The 23,801-nt window shown below is 46.1% G+C and overlaps 2 protein-coding genes across 12 annotated transcripts in view; one reads left to right on the top strand and one right to left on the bottom strand.

Moving 5' to 3' along the window:
• SGCE (sarcoglycan epsilon) overlaps nt 1–8,100 on the top strand; it is a 72,166-nt gene extending 64,066 nt beyond the window's left edge. For 9 of the 11 annotated variants that reach the window (XM_030550600.1, XM_030550602.1, XM_030550597.1 and 6 more), the window contains one exon: nt 7,806–8,100. In XM_030550600.1, coding sequence (XP_030406460.1) covers nt 7,806–7,856 — 51 coding nt within the window. In that variant the 3' untranslated portion in view covers nt 7,857–8,100. Of the gene's footprint in view, nt 1–346; nt 434–7,805 lie in introns of all 11 variants that reach the window. The other 2 variants (XM_030550601.1, XM_030550595.1) reach the window with 1 other exon arrangement.
• Nucleotides 8,101–21,083: 12,983 nt separating this feature from the next.
• CASD1 (CAS1 domain containing 1) overlaps nt 21,084–23,801 on the bottom strand; it is a 57,819-nt gene continuing 55,101 nt past the window's right edge. The window contains exon 18 of the mRNA XM_030550583.1: nt 21,084–23,562. Within this exon, the coding sequence (XP_030406443.1) occupies nt 23,296–23,562 (267 nt within the window). The 3' untranslated portion in view covers nt 21,084–23,295. The remainder of the gene's footprint in view (nt 23,563–23,801) is intronic.

Raw genomic sequence — 23,801 nt, 5'->3', positions numbered from 1 at the left:
GGGACCGCCATTGCAGGGTGGCTACTATGGTGGGAGGTAATGTGACCACCTTGTCGAGGTCATCCTGGGCCTGGGAATATTGGGAGGCCAGCCAGAGTTGGAGGGGCCTCATTCTGAGTTCAGCATGTTGCACCACAGAGGTGCATGCTGCCAGGTGGCCCAATATTTGAAGGCATACCCTTGCCATCATCACGGGGAAGGCTGTGACTGAAGCTATGAGACTTTTGAGTGTCTCAAACCTGTCTTAGGGGAAAGAGGCCGTGACCACCACTGAGTCTAACAGCACCCCTATGAAGTGTATGCGCTGAACTGGCACTAATGTGGACTTGTCCTCGTTCACCATTAGGCCTAGACTCTTGCAAGTGGCCAGCAGAAATTTCATCTGGGCCTGCACCTGGGATCGGGACTTGCCCTTGAGCAGCCAGTCATCCAGGTATGGGAAAATTTGCAGCCCGTTCCTCCTGAGGTGGGCTGCCACTACCACCATGCATTTGGTAAAAACCCTGGGGGCCAGGGAGAGGCCAAAGGGAAGGACCATAAACTGGTAGTGGTCCTGCCCTACCCGGAAGCGGAGGAAGAACCTGTGACCCTCGAAAATATGGGTGTGGAAATACGCATCCTGGAGGTCAAGGGGTTTGAACCAATCCCCTAGGTCTAGGGATGGAATAATAGAGGCCAGGGAAACCATACAGAACTTGTAACGGACCATAAATTGTTGAGGTTCTGCAGGGTGAGGATGGGCCTGAGGCCGCCTTTTGCTTTCAGAATCAGGAAATACCGGGAGTAAAACCCTTTGCCCTGGAATTCCCGAGGTACCTTCTCCACTGCGCCCAGTGTGAGGAGACACATCACCTCCTGGTTTAGAAGGAGGGTGTGCTCTGGATCTCTGGGGACCTCCGGGGGTGAAGGGTGGTGGAGGGGGGGGCGAAGCGAATTGCAACGTGTAGCCCTTGGAAATGGTGCTGAGGACCCGCTGGTCTGATGTTATAGTGGACCATTGCACTTGGAAGGTAGATAAGTGGTTGCCAACTACAGCCTTTATTAACTGGAGGGCTTCCCTGGCAACAGGCCTGGTGACTCCCAGCAAAGAGTCAAAAGTGCTTTTTCCCCTGCCTCTTGCCCTTTGAGGGGCCAGGTCATGGGGCTGAGTGGGACTGGTGCTGGGACCGTCGTCTCTGCTCCCTTGGCCTCTGAGGCAGAGGCTCATATCTGCCTCTAGCTGGAGGGGCCGAGGCTTGTAGCCTGGGTTTGTCCTTCGCTGGGACATATAGGTCTAGAGTTTGGAGGGTAGTGCAGGAGTCTTTCATCCCATAAAGACTGACATCTGTCTTATCCACAAACAGGGCCTTCCCGTCGAAGGGCAGGTCCTGCATGAGGAACTGGGACTCCACGGACAGCCCCGACAGCGAGAGCCACAAGCGATGGCCTCGGCCCTGCGCATGGAGATGGCCGAGGCCATCGAACGGGCTGCTGTATCTGCCGCGTCTGAAGCTGCTTGAAGAGCTGCTTTTGCCACTGCCACTCCTTCATTGACCAAAGCTCTGAACTCCCTCTTGTCCCTGTCCTGGAGAAGGGGTTCAAACTTCAGCAGGGAGCCCCCCAAGTTAAAATCATACCGGCTCAGCAGGGCTTGGTGATTTGCCACCCTGAGCTGGAAGCTGGCCGTTAAATAAATCTTCCTGCCGAAGGTATCCAGTCTCCTAGCAACTTTATCCTTGGGGATGGGAGCAGGTTGACCATGCCTCTCCTGATGGTTTATGGACTCCACCACCAGAGAGCTGGGTGCCAGGTGAGAGTATAAGTATTCATGCCCCTTTGCTGGCACAAAGTACTTTCTCTCCACCTTTTTAGAAATGGATGTCAAGGAGGCCGGGGTTCACCAAAGCAAAGTCGATATATTGGCCACCCCCTGGTGGAGACGCAAGACCACATGGCCTGGTGCTGAGGAGGACAACACATTGAACAAGGTGTCGGATGGTTCCTCCATCTCCTCAGCCTGAAGCTGGAGGTTCAAAGCCACTCGCCTAAGGAGCTCTTAGTGAGCCTTGAAATCTTCCTGTAAGGTGGGTGGTGGCACTGCTATGGATTCCTCCAGTGCCAGTGATGGGACTGGCTCTGCCCCCAGGATGTCAGGCGGTACCAGTGGTTCAACGCCCAGGTCCGAGTCTGGATGCGGTGCTGCTGGGGGTTCAGTACCAGTTGACTTTTCCCGGTGCCGAGGCAGGGACGTAGAGTGTACCTGTGATGCTCCAGCCACTGAATGGGGTCTCGCCGGTGCAGGTACTTGGGGCCATGGTGCCCACCAACACCACTGCCCTTGCCAAGGCACACTTTAGCACTGACCTGCTTGGGGACTGAGTGGAGCCGCTTGATCGTGAGGGGCGTCGCAGCCCGGGGATAGGCGGCTGGGTGCCGAAGCCGAAGTCGCTGAGGAATGCATGGTGCCATATGAGCATCGGGAGCATCCACGGCCGTGTCAATGCCGACCTTGAGATTTTGACCTCAACAACAAAAGTGTACCCGCTGGAGGTGCCGCTTCTAGATTCCCCCCTGTGACCATGACTACAATGCCTGAGTGCTGATGATGGTTGATGAGCCTTCCGAGCTTGACGTCTATCGGAGCGAACACTCGAGTCTGAGCGTTGGTGCCGATGGCATCGGGACCTGCTCCTATAGCTTTGGTGGGAAGAGGAGCATCGATGTCTCTTGTCTCGGTGCCTGCAACCTCTGTGGGTAGCGGAGGACCCTCGAGACTCCCTCTCAGGCGAATTGGCCAATGGAATGGAAGTTTGGTGCGGGCTCCAGGTTAGCCCCTCGGAACGGATAGGTACCTCATCCTCGGAGCAGGGCTATGTCAGACCGGGGAGGGTTGGTGAGCTTCCAGCGGTGGCTTGCCTCAGGATAGGGGATCAGTCTCTGGCGGTGCACCAAGCACCGGAGGGGTGAGGATGTCACACGCTGCCTGTGCTGCCTCCAGCGTTGATGGCATTCTCACTGCAGGAGAGGCACGTGCAGACGGGACCAGACTACTCCGCTCAACGCGAATCACAGGTCTGGTTTCCGAGGGGGATCGTGGGCTGTCCAGCCTCACCCCTGTCCTTCTCTCGGCACCACTGAGTCTTCCCTTCTTGGCAGGGGAGCAGTGCTAACTGGTGGATGGAGCCTTGCTCAGCACCAATGATGTGGTGCCCGGCGCTGAGTCGAGTCAGCGTGCCGGGGCCAATGTCGACTCCATTAGCAGGGCCCGGAGTCGTATATCTCTCACGCTTCATTCGAAGTTTGAACAATCTGCAAATTTTACAACGTTCACTCATGTTAGTCTCACCCAGACAGCGAAGACGCTGAGAGTGTGGGTCGCTCCTGGGCATAGAACTGCAACAGGAGTCACACAACTTGAAGCCTGGGCCACAGGGCATGCCCCAAGCCAGGCAACTAACTAGAATAACAATCTGCGAGAAGAGCTGTACTACTAAGGCTAGAAGCGCTACAGCAGATCTGGAGCACAAAGTTCCGACTACCTTCACTGGCGGCAAGAAGGAACTGAGGGTGGGGGAAGTGCGCAGTTCTCCTTATAGCATGATATAAAGGTACCATTCTAGGGGTCGCAGTGGTGCTCCCCCACTAGGGGTACTGCTAAGGGAAAAACTTGCGGCATTGGTGCACGTGGCGAGCATGCACACCTACTGTAGAATACACCTGAGCAATCACTGGAAGAACTGTCCTTTTTCACCAACTATTTGAATACCCACTAAAATTTTTTTCCATTGTATGTGTTAGCCCATGAGGACTTCTAGAAGTATGACAACTAGACTAATGTTTGCTGACACTGATGATGTACTTTCAACAGAGGGTGGGATTGTGCCAAGATAAAAAAAAATTGAGAGAAAACTAGGGCTGTCAAGCGATTAAAAAAAATTAATTGTGATCAAGCGCACTGTTAAACAATAATAGAATACCATTTAAATATTTTTTGATGTTTTCTACGTTTTAAAATATATTGATTTCAATTTCAACACAGAATACAAAGTGTACAGTGCTCACTTTATTTTTTTATTATAAATACTTGAATTGTAAAAAATTTTAAAATCACTTAATACAATTACTGTAATGCAATTTCTTTATCATGAAAGTTGAACTTACAAATATAGAATTATGCACAAAAAATAACTGCATTCAAAAATACAAATAATGTCAAACTTTAGAGCCTACAAGTCCACTCAGTCCTACTTCTTGTTCAGCCAATTGCTCAGACAAGTTTGTTTATATGTGCAGGAGACAATGCTGCCCAGTTCTTGTTTACAATATCACCTGAAAGTGAGAACAGACATTCTCATGGCACTGTTGTAGCCGGCATTACAAGATGTTTATGCACCAGATGCACTAGAGATTCACATGTCCTTTCATGCTTCAACCACCATTCCAGAGGACATGAATCCATGCTGATTATGGTTTGCTGAATAACGATCCAAAGCAATGCAGACTGACTTATGTCCCTTTACATCATCTGAGTCAGATGCCACCAGCAGAAGGTTGATTTTGTTTTTTGGTGGTTCGGGTTCTGTAATTTCTGCATTAGACTATTGCTCTTTGACTTCTGAAAGCATGCTCTATACCTCGTCCCTCTCAGATTGTGGGAAGCACTTCAGATTCTTAAACCCTGGATCCAGTGCTCTAGCTAGCTATTCTAGAAATCTCACATTCTTTGCATTTTGTCAAATCTGCAGTGAAAGTGTTCTTAAAATGAACAACATGCTGGGTCTTCATCTTAACTGCTATAACATGAAATATATGGCAGAATGTGGGTAAAACACAGAGCAGGAGACATACAGTTCTCCCCCAGAAAGTTTGGTCATAAATTTAATTAACACTAAAAATTTTTTTTAATGAGAATCATGAGCAGGGAAGCATGCCCTCCAGAATGGTGGCCAGAGCATGAAGGGGGATATGAAAATTTAGCATATCTGGCATGTAAATACCTTGCAATGCCAGCTACAAAAGTGCCATGCGAATGCCTATTCTCACTTTCAGGTGACATTGTAAACAAGAAGCAGGCAGCATTATCTCTCATAAATGTAAAGAAACTTATTTGTCTTAGCAATTGGCTGAACAAGAAGTAGGACTGAGTGGACTTGTAGGCACTGAAGTTTTACATTGTTTTGTTTTTGAGTGCAGTTATGTAACAAAAAAATCTACATTTGTAAGTTGCACTTTCATGATAAAGAGATTGCACTACAATACTTACATGTGGTGAATTGAAAAATACTTATTTTTACAGGGCAAATATTTGTAATAAAAATAAAGTGAGCAGTGTACACTTTGTATTCTGTGCTGTAATTGAAATCAATATATTTGTATATGTAGAAAAACATCCAAAATATTTAATAATTTCAATTGGTATTCTATTGTTTAACAGTGCAATTAAAAGGGTGATTAATGAAGTTTAAATTTTTTAATTGTGATTAATGTTCTGAGTTAATTGTGTGTTAACTGCTATTATTTGACAGCCCTAATAAAACCAAAACATAGTAAGTAAAAACACTCATCTAATATATGTATTGCACTGCTGGGAATTGCAAATAAATTACCAGATGAAAAGGTACATCCCGTTAGGTTTCTTTTGATAGCTATTCACTTTTGTTCCTTAGTAGGATGGCAAAATCCACATTACCTACCTTGAACTGTTGGTTTAACAAAATTAAAGGATATTCTTGTAATGGAGAAATTGTCTTAAACATAAAGCTATGCAGTATTTTCCAATTTGAGTTGCACACTCTCCTCCAGCCAGGTCTCTGTTAGTTCTTTGATAATAGAGAACTGGGTGGAAAACCATTCCCAGAGAGTAGTTACAGTGGTTCAAAGTCATGCTGGAAGGGCATAACAAGTGGAGTCCCACAGAGATCAGTTCTGGGTCCAGTTCTGTTCAATATCTTCATCAATGATTTAGATAATGGCATAGAGAGTACACTTATAAAGTTTGCGGACGATACCAAACTGGGAGGGGTTGCAAGTGCTTTGGAGGATAGGATTATAATTCAAAATGATCTAGACAAACTGGAGAAATGGTCTGAAGTAAATAGGATGAAATTCAATAAGTACAAATGCAAAGTACTCCAGTTAGGAAGGAACAATCAGTTGCACACATACAAAATGGGAAATGACTGCCTAAGAAGGAGTACTGTGGAAAAGAATCTGGAGGTCATAGTGGCCGCAAGCTTAATATGAGTCAACCATGTAACACTGTTGCCAAAAAAGCAATCATCCTGGGATGTATTAGCAGGAGTAGTAAGCAAGGCATCAGAAATACACCTCTACCCCGATATAACTTGACTCGATATAATACAAATTTGGATATAATGTGGTAAAGCAGCGCTCTGGGAGGATGGGGGTGAGCGCTTTGACGAATCAGCGCTTCAGGCTCCGACACACTGCTCTGAGCAGCACGTTAAAGGTGAGAGGCGGGCGGGAGGCAGGTGGGCAAGCGGGATGAGGAGGTGAGTGGCTGGCAGGAGGGGGGTGAGGAGGCAGGCGGGCAGGAAGATGGCAAGCAGGAGAGTGGCGGTTGGGTGGACGTGGGGAGACGCGCTGGTCAGACGGTGAGGAGACTAGCGGGGAAGGGAGCGGTGGGCAGGTGGGGTGAGGAGGCGAGCAGCGGCCAGGTGGGTGGGAGCGCTGGGCAGATGGTGAGGAGACTAGCGGGGAGACTGATTTGTCCCTGGCCCCGCACCCCTCTAGGGACGGCTCTGACACGCTGCTCTGAGTGGCATGTTAAGGGTGCTGGTCTGGGGCCGAGGGGTTGGATAAGGGGCAGAGGGTCTTGGGGATCAGTCAGGGGACAAGGAGCCTTTCCTACCAGATATAACATGGTTTCATCTACAACGTGGTAAGATTTTTTTGGCTCCCGAGGACTGCGTTATATTGGGGTAGGGTGTAATTCTTCCCCTTTACTCTGCGCTAATTAGGCCTCAGCTGGAGTATTGTGTCCAGTTCTGGGCACCACATTTCAGGAAAGATGTGGACAAATTGGAGAAAGTCCAGAGAAGAGCAACAAAAATGATTAAAGGTCTAGAAAGCATGACCTCTGAGGGATGATTGAAAAAATTGGGTTTGTTTAGTCTGGAAAAGAGAAGGAGGAGGGAGAAAAATTGTTGTTCTTAATCTCTGAGGACAGGACAAAAAGCAATGGGCTTAAATTGCAGCAAGGGAGGTTTAGATTAGACATTAGGAAAGATTTCCTGTCAGGGATGGTCAAGATAATACTTAGTCCTGCCATGAGGGCAGGGGACTGCACTAGATGACGTCTTGAGGTCCCTTCCAGTCCAGAGATAGAGTCACAGTCACATTGATTCTTCCCTACCCCTCTACTCAAATTCTTTGGTCTAGGAGATGGAAAGTATCTTCAAAGTGAGTGGATTAAATTACTCTCCGTGGATTTCAGATAGTGTGATCATCCTTACATCAAAAAAGAGTTTTATTCACATGTACCATACTTGCTTAGTCCAAATGAGCTAAACGTTTAGAGAGGCCTGTCTAAATACCGGAATTCTAAACAGAGAGACATGTTTGGATTTGGATTAAGGTTTGGAAGAATCTGAAAAAAAAAGTCTGAAGTTGTCATACTTTACATCAAACGTGGACAGTTGAGTGGCCGTGGGCTTGAGTTGCTGACAGTTCTAACGCATACTTTGAGTTCTTGAGGCTTAGGGAAAGGATATATAATTTCTATTTACAATAGCGACAATATAGCTCTGTATTCTAAGAGGAGCTGTAACCATTAATGGATTGTATACATTCTTATTTATTTACAGGTAAATGGTATCCCTGAAGAAAGGAAATTGACAGAAGCAATGAATTTGTAATCAGATAACGCAGTAATCATGTCTTATTTCCTTATTTGTGCAAATAATGCATGCGCTTTTCTGGTGTACGGTGTGCATGCCCACAATATTAAGTACTTCAGTGCCAGATTGTACAATCATTTCCATTTAACTAGTGTATTGTATCTTTTTTGTACTTTGGACATTTTTGACAATTTGTAAAACACTGATAACTTTTTATATTTGTTACATTAAGAAAACTATCTTTAAAATAAACATAATAAATATCAAACTTTCTTCTCACTGTCTTTATGATCAACTAAGAATTCTAAAGAAAAAGTGAGTTATTTCAAAGTAATGGCCAGATTCCAATATTTTTAGAGTCATTTCTATAGAATTTTTTTTTAATATTTGTTTTAGAAAGAATTCATCTAGGAAATAGTGGAAAAATTAGCTAAAAAAAATCATTGGATCTCTGCTAACTCCAAAAAGTCCTTAGTATTACCATTTGGGGAACATGTGCTGACATTTTGTTGGTAGGATGGCACACTTGCCTTACCAGCATCACATCTTTGCGAACCTGAAATATAATCTTTTCTGACATTTCTAAAGCACCTCCTACATGTGATGAGTTATTCCCTCTCACTTTCATACTGGAGCAAGACTGAAGTTTGTGGGATATATTGAGGCTTTATTAAATCTAAAGTAGCATTTTTATTAGACACTTAGATATTCTAGTGAAAAGCACAATTATAAAAACCTAGATATCTGTTTTACAGGGGCTAAAAACGTTGAAAAATTGGTTTCCACTACTTTACAATACTTTATCAGTACACAGGCTTTGCATGACAAAGTATTCAACAATCTGGCCATCCACTAATCCATACATTTTAGAAGAACATAGTTCACAGCACGCAGAAATCCATTTTTTTAAACAAACCATATTTAGTTCACGTGGTGCCAAAATTTAAGTATTTTTCTCTTGTATGTATTGTGATACAGCATGGCCAGAGGGCAGCAGGAGAGTGTTAGCAGGGAGCCTTATTCCCTACAAGGGGAGGAAGGTTTGCTATAGATTAACTAGAGCACCTGAAGCCAATTAGAGCACCAGCAGTCAGTCGTGATAAAAACCCCTGCTTCAGTCAGACAGTGTGGGAGTTGGAGCAGGAAGGTTTGGTTGGAGCAGAGAACAGTTTTGAAGGAGTTGGAGCAGAGAACAGTTTTGAAGAGAGACCAAAAGGAAAGTTTGGAGGAGTGCTGCGGTGGGCTGAGAAATCCAAAAAAAACCCTAGGTAAGGGGCACCTGGCTTATGTAGAAGGAGGGCAAGAAGCCCCTTCACAACCTGAAGGGCAGGAGAGGGAAGTAGCCCAGGGGAAGGAACCGCTAGTTCAAGTGGTTCACCACAAACCTCGGGGCCCCTGAGTTGGGACCTGGAGAAGAGGGCGGGCCCAGGTCCCTCCCTCTCCACTCCCCTCCTCAAGGACAATAGTGGGGTAATTAAAATACTGATTCAGAGGCAAGCAATGGTGCCCTGAACCTTCCCCAAAGAAGAGAGAGCGCGAGACCCAGCATAACAGTACTGGGAATTTGCCACAGTATGTATGTTTTTTAACCCAAAAATTAATCATTGTGGTGATGTATTTACTAATGCAACCGTAGTTTAAGGCATAAATGGCTGTTTTATATTTTCAGTGTGCTGTCTTTTAAAAATAATTTTTAAAAAAAATCTTAAAATTGACAGAATACCAATACACAATACAACTCAGTCTCTCAAATAATATTTCTGGTAATTGGTATTTCTCAATAATATTAATTTGCTTTATCTGGTAAAATGTAATGACTTAGAGGCATTCATCCATGCAACAAGGTACTTTTAAAAATCTGTGGGTTTGTTAAAATGATCTAAATTTATGTCTCCGTGCATATATATATTTACCAGAATATCTTTCTAATCTCCTATGACATTTCTATAATTTTCGTTCAAATATGGTTGACACAAACCTTCAAAACTCCTGACGTCATCTGGCAAAGGGGTCAACATAGTGGATCCCCATTGAATTGGCAAGATCATGACGCTGGGGCTGATACTCTGCTTTTTACTCATATTTATGCTTTGTTTTTCCAGGATCTGTATTTTTGTTTTCCTGTTACACAAGTTAAGGCTAGCGTCTCAACTTTAATAAGACACTTTGAACTTGAGGTACAAAACTATACATGCTTTAAAGCTATCATCAGACAGCCTTTTGATTCTGAGCATCTATATTTCTTTAGTCTATAAGTACAAATTGTAACTAGACTGCTGAGCGGGTGCGACATGTCCAAAACCCAGTGTATTAGTGGCATCTGCCACTTTGTGAGAAAGTTGTAACAAGACCTGAGAACTCAAACTGGTGAGCTCTGGATGGCACCCCCCTGCCAAATGCTGGGCCACTGGATAGATCTCATGAAGAATGCACCAGTTCTTCGAGTGATTGCTCATATCGATTCCAATTAGGGTGTGCGCGTGCACGTTCGTCAGAAAATTTTTACCCTAGCAACACTCGGTGGGTCGGCTGGGTTGCCCCCATTGGAGTGGCGCCGTTATGGTGCTGGATATATACCCCTGCTGACCCAAAGGCCCCTCAGTTCCTTCTTACCGCCTGTGACAGTCGTCGGAACTGTGGAGCATGGCTTTGCTGATCTCCACGTCCCTAGCTTACTCGTAATTCTTTGCTGCTAATTGTGTTTATAGTTCGAGTTGTTATAGTTAGTATTAGTTGTTGTGTATATATAGTGAGTGTATATAGTTTAAGGGGGGAATCGGGGATTAGCCCCTTTCCTCCACCCCGGTGTGGGCTCATGCTGAAGTCACTGGGATTCAAACCGTGCTCGGCGTGCCAAAAGCTGATGCCAATAGGGGACCCCCACGACTCCTGCCTCAAGTGCCTAGGGGAATCCTACCTTCCCGATAAGTGCCGCATCTGCAAATCATTTAAACCGAGGATGGAGGAGGAGCGGGACTTTCGATTGAAACAGCTCCTCATGGAGTCGGCACTTAGTCCTGCACCGTCGGTACCGAGCGCTCAACAGGCTTCATCTGTAAGGAGCACCCCTTCGGTCCCAGACTGCTCCAGTACCGAGAAGGAACCCCGGCACCGACATCTGCTCGGCACTGCTCCCTGTCTCCGGGACCCAGGAAGCAACATACAGCTCCAGCTGCTTCAGCTCAACAGAAGCAGCGCTCATCGAAGACGGATTGCCCGGCACCGTCATCTGCCGCGGCACTGCCAACTGTGGCACCGCTGAGCGCAGCACCGTTGATTCCAGTCCCACAAGGGCCTTTGAATCGGGTGCCTAACAGCTCCCCGGCTCATGCTGTGGTTGAGCTCGCTCTCCCTTCTACACCAGAGACCTTCTCCACGGCAAGGGAGCTCATAGCTATGACGGAGTCTGCATGGCCTCAACCCTCGGCACCGCCGGTGGGGGTCATCTAATCCATCGAGAAACTGACCCTGGTAAGGCCACCCTCTGTCGGACCAACAGAGAGACGTTGTTCAAGACCACAGTCTCAGCGACGCTCTCAATCACGCTGATCCCGCTCCTGGCGCCGCTCGCAGTCCCGGCACCGCTCTCCATCGCGGTACCGTTCAGCCTCTTGGTCACCAGCCGGATACTCCCGGTACCTATCCGACTCACGGCACTGCTCTCAGCACTGTACATCTCGCAGTTGCGCCAGACGAAGGGACTGGAAATCCCGGTCGACCTCCCGGCACCGCTATGGTCGCAGGTCCCCGTCTTGCTCGCGGTACCGTTATAGCTCCTGGTACCACTCTCTGGTACCACCCCGGGAAAGAACAACCAGAACCGTGGCTCCCTCTCAGGGTCTGTGTCATATAACCTAGTCCCAGATTTGGACCTTAGCGTCCAAAATATGGGGGTTAGCATGAAAACCTCCAAGCTTAGTTACCAGCTTGGACCTGGTACTGCTGCCACCACCCAAAAAATTAGAGTGTTTTGGGGCACTCTGGTCCCCCCGAAACCCTTCCCTGGGGACCCCAAGACCCAAACCCTTGAGTCTCACAACAAAGGGAAATAAATCTTTTCCCTTCCCCCCTCCAGGTGCTTCTGGAGAGATACACAGAAGCAACCTCCGTGAATTTAAGCAGAGGGAGTCCACCCTCTGTAATTCCATTCCTGGAAACAAAAGCACTTTCCTCTTCACCCAGAGGGAATGCAAAATCAGGCTAGTAAATCTAACACACGCAGAGGTCCCCCTGACTTCTTCCTCCCACCAATTTCCTGGTGAGTACAGACTCAATTCCCTGGAATTTCCCACTAAAGAAAAAATCCAACAGGTCTTAAAAGAAAGCTTTATATAAAAAGAAAGAAAAATACATAAAAATGGTTTCTCTGTATTAAGGTGACAAATACAGGGTCAATTGCTTAAAAGAATATTGAATAAACAGCCTTATTCAAACAGAATACAATTCAAAGCACTCCAGCAACTATAAATATGTAAATACCAAAAAAACATATAAATCCTATCTGATTTTTTTGTACTTACAGCTGGAAACAGAAGATTAGAAAGCAGGAAATAGAAAAACTTCTCATCCGAGAGAGCATACAGGCAGAAGGCAAAACAAGAACAAAGGACTCTCACACAAAAACTCCCTCCACCCAGATCTGAAAAAGTCTGGTTTCCTGATTGGTCCTCTGGTCAGGTGTTCAGATTACTTCTTTCCAGGTGAAAGAGATGTTAACCCTTAGCTATCTGTTTATGACATGCTCCCCAAATTGCAGACAGTGGGGAAGCTCACTGGCGGCGATTTCCTTCTAGAACTGTAAAATAAACAGATTAATACAACACATGCACCTTTACATATACCACTAAGTATATAACTAACAGACTTGTACATTTTAAAAACAAACACTTTTTAACTACTGGATTCTGGGAAACTCTCATGGGAGAGTGCATCAGCTACTTTGTTAGAAGCTCCTGAGATGTGCTGAATATTAAAATCAAAATGTTGGAGAGCTAAACTTCAACGAAGAAGTTTTTTGTTGTTCCCCTTGGCAGTATGAAGCCACTTTAGTGCAGCATGGTCAGTTTGTAGCTGGAACCGCCGTCCCCAAACATATGGGTGTAGCTTTTCCAGGGCGTACACAATGGGAGTTTTCAGATTACTTCTTTCCAGGTGAGAGAGATGTTAACCCTTAGCTATCTGTTTATGACAGTCTGTCAGCACCGCCATGGCTGTCAAGACACACATCGGTGTCATCACAGGCTGGTAGTGCTTCCTATCCACAGGAGCACAACTCAGATGTCCCCAGCCATATATTTCCTGAGAGCCAGAGCCACAAGCAAGGACTCCATCACTGGTCCTTCTGGACACCGTGGGCATACCACCAAGCACAAGGTGCTCCTTCAGTGGTTCCACAATCGGCCCCGTCAGAACACCGGGTGCCAGAGGCGACAGTAAGCCGTCTCCGCCCCCCCGGGCACGGATGAGGCTCCGATATCACCTGCAGATACCCAAGTCCCACCTGACGCAAATGACGCTCCTCAAGAACAGGAGCCCCCGCAGGACCCTCTGGTCCCTGGCCTGTCCTCTTCCTCCTCGCCAGACAAGGCGGGGCCGGGAACATCCTCCTCAGGCCCTCCACCAATTGATCTAAGGGCCCATCAAGACCTCTTGATAAGAGTGGCTCAAAATATGAACTTACAGGTGGAGGAGGTCCCTGAAATAGAGGACCCTGTAGTGGACATCCTTTCGGCTGACGCACCTACTAGAGTGACTCTCCTGTTTATCCGCACCATACAGGCAAATGCGGACACCATTTGGCAATCCCCAGCCTCAATTCCCCCCACAGCCAGGGGAGTAGAGAGAAAATACATGGTCTCCTCAAAGGGGTATAAATATCTCTACACTTACCCACCTTCTGGCTCTCTAGTAGTGCAATCGGTGGACGAAAGGGAGCGTCATGGCCAGCAAGCCGCTGCTTCTAAGTCGAAGGAGGCTAGGCGCATGCACCTCCTAGGCCGCAAAATATACTTGGCCGGGGGCCTTCAACTTAGGGTGGCAAATCAACAAGCCCTCCTGAGTAGGTATAACTAACACGTGGACCTCCTTGGGGAAGTTTACAGAGCTTCTTCCCCAGGAGTCCCGTCAAGAATTTACGGCCTTACTTGAGAAGGGTAAAAAAGTGGCAAGAACCTCCCCCCAAGCCTCTCTGGATGCAGCGGACTCTGCAGCCAGAACTCTGGCATCAGGAGTGACTATGAGGCGTATCTCCTGGCTCCAGGTATCAGGCCTTTCTCCAGAATTACAACAAACTATTCAGGACTTGCCCTTCGAAGGCCAGGGCCTTTTCTCAGACAAGACTGACCCCAGATTGCAAAGTCTGAAGGACAATCGTGTCACAATGCGCTCACTGGGTATGCACACGCCAGTGACCCAACGCAGGACCTTCCAGCCCCAGCCACACCGCCCTTACACCCTGCCTAGACCGCATCAGGACTTTAGCAGAAGGTGTGGTAGAGGGAATCGTCGGAGGCAGTCTGGCCCTCAAGGGGGTCAAAATCAGGCCCCCCCTAAGCCACCAGTGGGGCCCAAGCAGAACTTTTGATGGGATGCCCGAGGATGGCCCACCAGTTATTTTCCCGGATGCTTTTCCTCCATTTTTCAACCGCCTCTCCCATTTCGTCCCTGCCTGGTCCTAGCTAACTTCCGATCGCTGGGTCCTGCACACGGTAGAATTGGGATACCACCTCCAGTTTGTTTCAACCTCACCTTCCCACCCTCCCTTCCCCGTCCCTCTTCAGGGAACCTTCTCACAAGCAATTCTTCTTACAAGAGGTCCAGTCGCTCCTAGCCATGGGAGCCATAGAAGAGGTACCAAAAGACATGAGGGGCAAGGGGTTTTATTCTTGCTACTTCCTAATCCCCAAGGCAAAGGGAGGTCTATGACCGATCCTAGACCTGCAAGAACTCAACAAATTCATGATAAAGTTAATGTTCCGCATGGTAACCCTGGGGATCATTATCCCATCCCTGGATCCGGGAGACTGGTATGCTGCCCTCGATATGAAGGACGCATATTTCCACATCGCAATTTACCCACCACACAGATGGTAAACCATCAACACTTTCAGTTCCCCGTACTTCCGTTTGGCCTTTCTACAGCCCCCCAAGTGTTCATAAAATGCATGACCGTAGTCGCCGCCTCCCTCCAGTGTTGTCGGGTACACGTCTACCCGTACCTTGACGATTGGCTCATTTGAGGGACCTCCCAGATAAAAGTGTCATGGCACCTGTGCATCGTCCAAGACCTCTTCAGGAACCTAGGCCTGATGATCAACACAGAGAAGTCTACTCTGACACCCTCGCAGAGAATAGACTTTATCAGAGCGGTTCTGGACTCCAATCTGGCCAGAGTCTGCCTCCCACAGTCACGTTTTCAAGCAATGGCTTCAATTATTTGAGGACTTCAAACCATCCCAACAACGTTGGTGTGCAACTGCCTCAGCCTAGTAGGTCACATGGCCTCCTGCATCTTCGTGACCAAACACGCCAAGCTACGCCTCTGTCCCTTTCAAACTTGGCTTGCTTCAGTATACCGGCCACGCAGGGACAGCCTGGACTCGGTGCTCATTATTCCCCAGAAGGTTCTGGGCTCCCTAACCTGGTGGCTAAACCCCACTCTAGTCTGTGCAGGGATGCCATTCCACCCATCGCAACCCTCGATGGCCATAGCCACGGATGCATAATCTCTGGGTTGGGGTGCTCACCTCAAGGGCCTCTGCTCTCAAGGCCTCTGGTCAACTCAAGAGCTAGCCTTACACATCAATGTGCGGGAGCTGAGGGCGGTCCGTTTAGCATGCCAGGTGTTTCAAGAACATCTCCGAGGCCGTTGTGTATCAGTGTTCACGGACAACACAACGGCCATGTTTTACATAAACAAGCAGGGCGGAGCAGGCTCCTCCCTCCTTTGTCAAGAAGCCTTCCACCTCTGGGTCTTTTGCATAACCCACTCGATCAATTTGGTAGCGTCCTTTCTCCCAAGAGTCCAGAACACTCTGGTGGATTGCCTCAGCAGATCCTTCCTGTCTCACGAGTGGTCGATTCGTCCGGATGTCATCCATTCTGTTTTCCGGAAGTGGGGGTTTCCCCACATAGACCTCTTTGCCTCCCGAGAGAGCAGGAAATGCCAGGTGTTCTGCTCCTTCCAGGGACGCTCCCCAGGCTCCCTATCAGACGCTTTCCTCCTCCCGTGGAAGAAGCACCTAACCTATGCCTTTCCACCATTCCCGCTGGTCCACAGAATCCTACTCAAGCTTCGCAGGGACAGCGCCCACCTGATCCTGATTGCTCCAGCGTGGCCGAGGCAGCACTGGTACACTATGTTGTTCGACCTCTCAGTGGCAGACCCGATCCCACTGCCACTCTGGCCGGATCTCATAATGCAAGATTTCGGCAGACTTCACCATCCGGACTGCAGTCTCTTCACCTCACAGCATGGTTGCTGCATGGTTGAGCCAGTCTGAGTTGCGTTGCTCTGCTCTTGTGCAGTAGGAAACCTTCCACTAGGATGACAGATCTGGCCAAGTGGAAGCGTTTCTCCTGCTAGTGCGCTCAACATAACTCAGTCCTCAGGCAGGTGTCAGTTACTACTATCCTGAACTACCTCTGGTCCCTGAAAGAACAAGGCCTAGCGGTCTCTTCCATAAAGGTGCATCTGGCAGCCATCTCCGCCTTCCATCTAGGGGAAGATGGCTGATCAGTCTTCTCTCACCCCATAGTTTCAAAGTTCCTCAAGGGATTGGAACATTTGTACTCACAAATTACACGCCCAACCCCTACCTGGGACCTCACCCTGGTGCTAGCCAAGTTTATGGGTACTCCTTTCGAACCACTAGCCACCTGCTCACTGCTGTACCTTTCCTGGAAGACAGCCTTCCTCGTCGCTATTGCTTTGGCAAGGTGAGTATCTAAGCTTTGGGCCCTGACAGCAGACCCCCCTGTATACAGTGTTCCATAAGGACAAGGTACAGCTGCGACCATTCCCGTCCTTCCTCCCTAAGGTGGTGTCCGCCTTTCATGTCGATCAAGACATCTTCCTTCCAGTCTTTTTCCCGAAGCCACACTCATCGCGTCGGGAATAACAGCTGCACACCCTAGACGTTCGCAGGGCTCTCGCCTTTTACATCGAGAGAACAAAACCCTTCCAAAGGTCGCCTCAGCTCTTTATAGCTGTGGCAGACCGGATGAAAGGTCTACCGGTCTCATCCCAACGAATTTCATCTTGGATAACGTCCTGCATCCGTACATGCTATGATTTGGCTCACGTTCCGGCTAGCCTCCTTACCGCCCATTCTACTCGGGCTCAAGTTTCATCTGCCGCCTTCCTGGCCTGTGTTCCCATCTAGGAAATATGTCGGGCAGCTACCTGGTCATCGATTCACACCTTTGCCTCACATTATGCTTTGGTTCAACAGTCCAGAGATGATGCAGCATTTGGCTCAGCAGTTTTGCATTCTGCAACATCTCACTCCGACCCCACCGCCTAGGTAAGGCTTGGGAATCACCTAATTGGAATCGATATGAGCAAGCACTCAAAGAAGAAAAGACGGTTACTCACCTTTGTAACTGTTATTCTTCGAGATGTGTTGCTCATATCCATTCCAGACCCGCCCTCCTTCCCCTCTGTCGGAGTAACCTGCAAGAAGGAACTGAGGGGCCCTTGGGTCGGCAGGGGTATATATCTGGCGCCATTACGGCGCCACTCCAGGGGGCGACCCAGCCGACCCACTGAGTGTTGCTAGGGTAAAAATCTTCCGATTAATGTGCACGCGGCGCGTGCACACCCTAATTGGAATGGATATGAGCAACACATCTCGAAGAACAACAGTTACAAAGGTGAGTAACCATCTTTTCCATAATCTGAGTTTTGGCACATACATGGAAAGAATGAGAACCCCCGTGTTTGTTCACATAGTTGTTGTATTGTCCATTGCTATCTGAACAACCTTCCCTTTTGTATGAGGAAGTAAAGATCTGAGAGCCAAATGAATGGCTTAATTCCAAACATTTACATGCAAGCTCTTTTCTTGAAAAGCCCAGTGACCTCAGAGTGTAATCCAACTTAAATGGGCTCCCCATCCACTATTGGCTGCACCTGACCTTATTGTGAGCAATGGCGAGGGGGCATTGAAGAGGATACCTCTGAGAACATTTGATCTGTCTGTCCACTGCTGCAGTGAATTTAGAACATCTTGTGGCATGGTGACAAATGTTTGAAGACTATCCTGATTGGGTGTTTAGACTCGAGACATCCAATACTGCATCAGTCTCATTCTGAGACAAGCAAAGGGAGGAGTTATGTAAGTGATAGCTGCCATCAAACCCATGAAGACGTTCAATTTCTAAAATTGGCAAGTTTGAATTGGCAAAACCACTTGATCAGTTTTTAGAAACCTGTTCTCCGGAAGAAAAGCTTTCCATGCTACTGAGTCCAATATAGAACCTATACAATTTTTTTGAGTTTATTTCATTTTTTTGACATTGAGAAGCAGACCCAGATCCAAAAAGAGGGAGATTGTAAACATGCTCTGAACAGATCCTTGGGTTCCGCAACTTTTAGCAACCAATTGTCCAAATATAGGTATGCAAAAAACCAGTTTTCTTAGATGTGCTGTTATCACAGAAAGGCACTTTGAAAAGACTCTTGGTGCTGTGGACAGCCCAAATGGGAAGACTTTATACTGGGAATGGCATCCCTCCACCATTAAATGCAGATATTTTCTACAACTGTGTCGGACAGAGATATGAAAATAAGTATCCTTTAAATAGGGAGTGGAGAACTAATCCATAACTGTAAGCGAGGGAGTTACAGAGACCAGAGATAATATACGTTCGGATGTTCTGGTTTTGTATCTGTTCAATTTTCTTAAATCTAAAACATCTTAGATCCTGTACTAGGAAATATCTTGAATAGAACACCTGACCCCACAGAAGTTTTGGTACCTCCTTGACAGCTCCTATCTGGAGCAGCTTGTGTTCTTCTGTATGTAGAATAACCTCATGGAGAAGGTTCCCTGAAAAGAGATGAGGAATTGAACTGAATAGTATAGCCTCTCTCTTCTATTTCTAGTACCCATAAGTCCAATGTAATCAGCCTCCATCTATTGATGATTGCCTGTCCCCAAGTAAATTTTATTTATTTATATTTTATACATATTTATAACTCACAATACAAAAATGATACATAAATATAAACAAGCTTAGCATATTTAGCAAATCATACCCTTTCCACTGATACCTTACATGGCATATCTGGTATAAGATTCATTGCAACTTTGTAGTATTGGTATTGACAATATTATAAATGGTCACCCATATTCCATAAAGCATCACAATGGAATTACAAAGCAACCCCAGCAGGAGAGGAAGCAGAAGCTACACTCACATGCTCATTAGGTGACAAATCAAGATCAAAGTCAGTATCCATTTGTTCCTGCTCAAAAAGGGGATCTCTCTCCTCATCCTCTTTTTCAAAAATCATTTAGCAGGCACAATTGTCTGAACTGCAAATGGATGCGGAGAAACTGGATATAGGGATGTTGAACCACAAGATCCTTATGAACTGAAAGGAAGTGTTTCCTCCAATAAGGAGGATAATCCAAAAACTTCTGTGGTGGAACCCAACAGGGCCTTGAAGACCAGTTTTGCCAGTCTTTCCAGTAGCTGGGATCCAGAAACATATACCACAGGAGGAGGGAGCAAAAGGATAAAGAGGCATTACCTTGGATGAATCAGGTTTCTTAGTTCTTCCTCTAAAGGAGTATCCAATCTTGAAACTGCCGTGGACCACACAGGAGACAGCAACAGAACCATAGGGTGAAGAGAGAGTAATGGTGAGAAATATCTGCCTGGAGATACCATAGGGGAATCTTTGCAGCAGATTGCAGAATTAAAGAAGACGGTCTTCCCCATTGCTAACTTCCTATCAGTCGGGTCATAGGAATGGTCAGATGCAGGAAGGTGCATATCAGGCACCTCTGTTAGCATCCTTTTCAGATCCAATGATGGTCTTAGAATAGGAGAGGAGGACAGAACCAGTGCCGCTGGAGTTTCTTTTGTACAGTCATAGAAGGAGATTTTGGGGGTGGGCCTAGTGGATTTACACCAATTCATCAGTTAGGCCTGAAGTTGCCAGGAGTCCAGTTTTTGACTGGAACACCCAGTCGAAAAGGCACCCTTGCCGCTCCAGTCAGCACCACTGATTAGGCCGTTAAAAGTCCTATTGGCAGTGCAGGCAGGCTCCCTAACTGGCTCTGCATGGCTCCCAGAAGCAGCTGGTATGTCCCACCAGCTCCTAAGCGTAGGGGCAGCCACAGGGGCTCTGCGCGCTGCCCCCTCCCTGAGTGCCAGCTCCACAGCTCATGATGGCCAGGAACCATGACCAAAGGGAGCTGCAGGGGCATGCCTGCAGGTGGGGGCAGCGCATGCTGTGCAGAGCCCCCTGGCCATACCTGTGTCTAGGAGCTGGATGGACATGCCAGTCACCTCCTGGGAGCCGCCTGAGGTAAACGCCACCCAGAGCCTGCACCCCTCCCCACTTCCTGCCCCAGCCTTGAGCCCCCTCCCCCACCACGCATACCCTCCACACCCCAACCCAGAGCTCCTTCCCGCACCTTGAACCCCACACACCCAGTGCAGGGCCCGTACCACCTCCCACATCCCAATCCCCTGCTTCAACTGGAGCCCCCTCTTGCCCCGCTCATCCACTCCACACCCCTACCCCCTGCCCCAGCCTGCTGAAAATGAGTGAGTGAGGCTGGGGGAGAGCAAGTGGCAGAGTGACAGAAGATGGAGTGAGTGAGGAATGAGGCCTCAGAGAAGGGCCAGGGCAGGGCAAGGGTGTTTGGTTTTCTATGATTAGAAAGTTGGCAACCCTAGCTAGGCCCCTGCACATGTGAGGGTTGCTGAGGCCCTGAGGCTACAGTAGTGACAATGGAGCAGCCACACTGTCACACTTCAGCTTGCTGTGGACGATTCCTTCTCTCTCCACCCCACCTTGTAACCATATACACAGCCCTGTTACTTCTGCTGTTAGAAAAAGATTAGCTGAATTAATAGTGGTTAGGGAATTACTTTGGAGGTGCCCTATAACCTGAACCTCTGACTTTGGCTAGGCATACTAATAAGTTACCATCAATCTAGGTTTAAACAATAAGAAAAATATAACAAAGAACCCCTGAGTAACTGATGCTCCTTACAGTACAAAAATAAGCACCCACAGCACATTTATTTAATGTTTAAATTACTTCATATTTTCACATAACCTTAAAAGAAAATATATTTCTCCCACATACAGGAATAGCAAACAAGTGCACTATTTCAAACATTAAAAATAATCTTCAACCAAATCTGTACAACAGATAAATTATATCTACAATACTTAGTTTGTGAAGAAGAAAACCAAAAATTCCCCCCCAAACTCACTTTTTCTTACTTCTAACAATGGCACAGATGTAGGTTGTACATCCTGTCCATAGCAACTATCTCTACAGTGCTCAGCTATACCATGTGTTTCAATAAATCAGATGTACTGATCAGTGGCTAAGGATGACTTTCCAAACATTGGAAATAATGTCCAAAAGAAAACATAACTGAGAAAACGTTGAGTATCTTTCCTCAAGCTTGTTAATAAAACTAGTTGACATACCCAAGGTTGTTGAATTAATGCACTAAGAGTTTATTCTTGAAACCTGTATTATCTTTTATCTTGCTATCTTCCTCTCATTACTGGCTCCATCATTCTTACAGAAATGTTTTTCTTTACTGGAACAAAATTTTGCAGCTATTCTTTCACTGTCAGGAAAGTTTTCCTACAGACACAGGTGGCTTTGCAAGTTCGGACTCCACAGTTCAACTGAGATAACATCAGAAAATACATAAATATTAGACCACTTACTGTATAAATTAAGATTCATATAGTTTATCATTACATATAATTGCACATATGCTGAGAAAACAATGTCGTATTCATTCTCTGTCCAATAGGAAGAGAGACGAAGATGCACATGAACCTCCAAGCATTACATAAGCCAAACTCACAGAAACCTGTGAAGACTGTTATGGTTCAACAGAACAAAGTATCACCGTACTTCCACTGCATTTGCAGAATTTAAAATTACAACCTACCAGTTCTAATTTGAAGTGCTATTTCTTTCAGTTCTATGCTGTATGCAAAAGAAGGTTACATGATAAAGAAAAAGCCTCTGATTCTGAGTTTGAATCACAGCAACAAAGGAAAGATACTGCTAAATAGGAAGGAAGAATTGGCTCTTCTGAACAACGAACCTCAACTTTATTTCATTGTTATTTAAAAATGGGACTCATTGTCTGCAGCTGGCCAGACTGCTAGTCAACCAATCTTTCCCATGTAGGCTTGCTTTCCATACCTTCAAGTCACGCACAATCTGGGGGTTCTGAGGTTGTTGTGCCCCTGCTATGCCCTTCTCTGTAAGATCTGAATACAGCAGATGTATGACTGGAAGAGCGTGGGAATTCCCCCAACTTTTCAATATTCAGCTGAAATATTGCTTATCATTGTTTTTTCAGTGAGGCTGTATTAATATTGTGAACTACAGAGAGTTTGAAAGAGCAATAATTGGAAAATGCTGATGAAAAACCAAACATACTTGTAGAAAGTTCAAAATAAAATTACTTATGCATTCTTAACAAATCCCACATTTCCAGAACTAAAATATATTTCCTGAAACTGCCTTCAGGGGAAAAAAAAAGAAATATAAAACACCTATGAAGTATTGTGTAAACCTGGCTAGAATGATAAATGGAATCACTTTAAATTGAGGGGGTTTGTTCAATGCATAAAGGGTTTCATATACTACATACTAGCTACACCCAAAATACTGATCCCTAAACAATGAGTTAACACTTAGTTTAGAAAAATGACCCTGATTACCAGTAAGATAACTTCATTTTAAAATTAGCAAAAAATGACCATTAGCTAAAGATCATACATCAGGTCTGCTTTGTTGTTACAAAAAGTTTCTTGAGGAGAACAATTAAAGCATGTCTCTTGTATACTGCAGTATGCTAGTAAATATCCATGAGTTAGGTGTATCAAGGTAAAGTTAATTCAGTAATTTCCAAATTATGCTGCCAAGCCACCCATTTCTCTTCTTCATGTTACATTTAAACAGATATGTAAACAGAAATATATATCCAGTAGAAAAAAAGACTTGTTTTTCCACATGCAATTCTGTACAGTGCATTCTTGTTTCTCAGGTTCCTTTGAGAAGGATATTTCCACACAAAATATGTACATTTCCTTTATATACACATTCAATAGACTTCATTTAGATGTCCTGCTGCTGCTGAGCACTGTACAAGTTTTTTGTATTTCCAGTTAAATATTTTTCTTCAGGCAGACAAAAGTAAGCCTGAAGTAAGTTTTAAGGACTTCTTGAAGTTAATGCCTTGATTGATCTTGAATTGCTGCCAAAAAGAGGAGTCCAGAAAAAAACCCAGATATACATAGCAGCCTTCTAAGCAGAGTCGCATTATCTTTAGGAACAACCATCTGTGCTAGATCGTTAGTGATCTGAGAAATTTCATGTGCCACACACACAAATATAAAAGTGCTGACAATTATGTTGAGCATTGGATTTCCAGGAATGAGCACCAAGATCCCCTTTGTATCTGCTGCCAGCCAGATGTGGTATTGGCAGATGAACAGCTAGAAGGTAAAGAGATTCAGTTTACAAATTTAAATATAAATAATATAATCATTACTACTACATTAGCTGATTCAGGGCTTACTCCTGTTAAAGGGGTAAATAGTGAAGTTGCAAAGTTTCCAGATGATACAAAATATCTTAAAATAGGTAAGGCCAAAGCAGACTGCGAAGAGCTACAAAGCAAACTCACCCAACTAGGTGACCGGGCAACATAATAGCAAATGAAATTCAGTGTTGA

This window comes from Gopherus evgoodei, chromosome 2 (genome assembly GCF_007399415.2).
Source record: "Gopherus evgoodei ecotype Sinaloan lineage chromosome 2, rGopEvg1_v1.p, whole genome shotgun sequence".
Lineage (NCBI taxonomy): Eukaryota > Metazoa > Chordata > Testudines > Testudinidae > Gopherus > Gopherus evgoodei.
The sequence above is the reverse complement of the archived record's forward strand: the minus strand, read 5'-3'. Positions and strand labels throughout refer to the sequence as shown.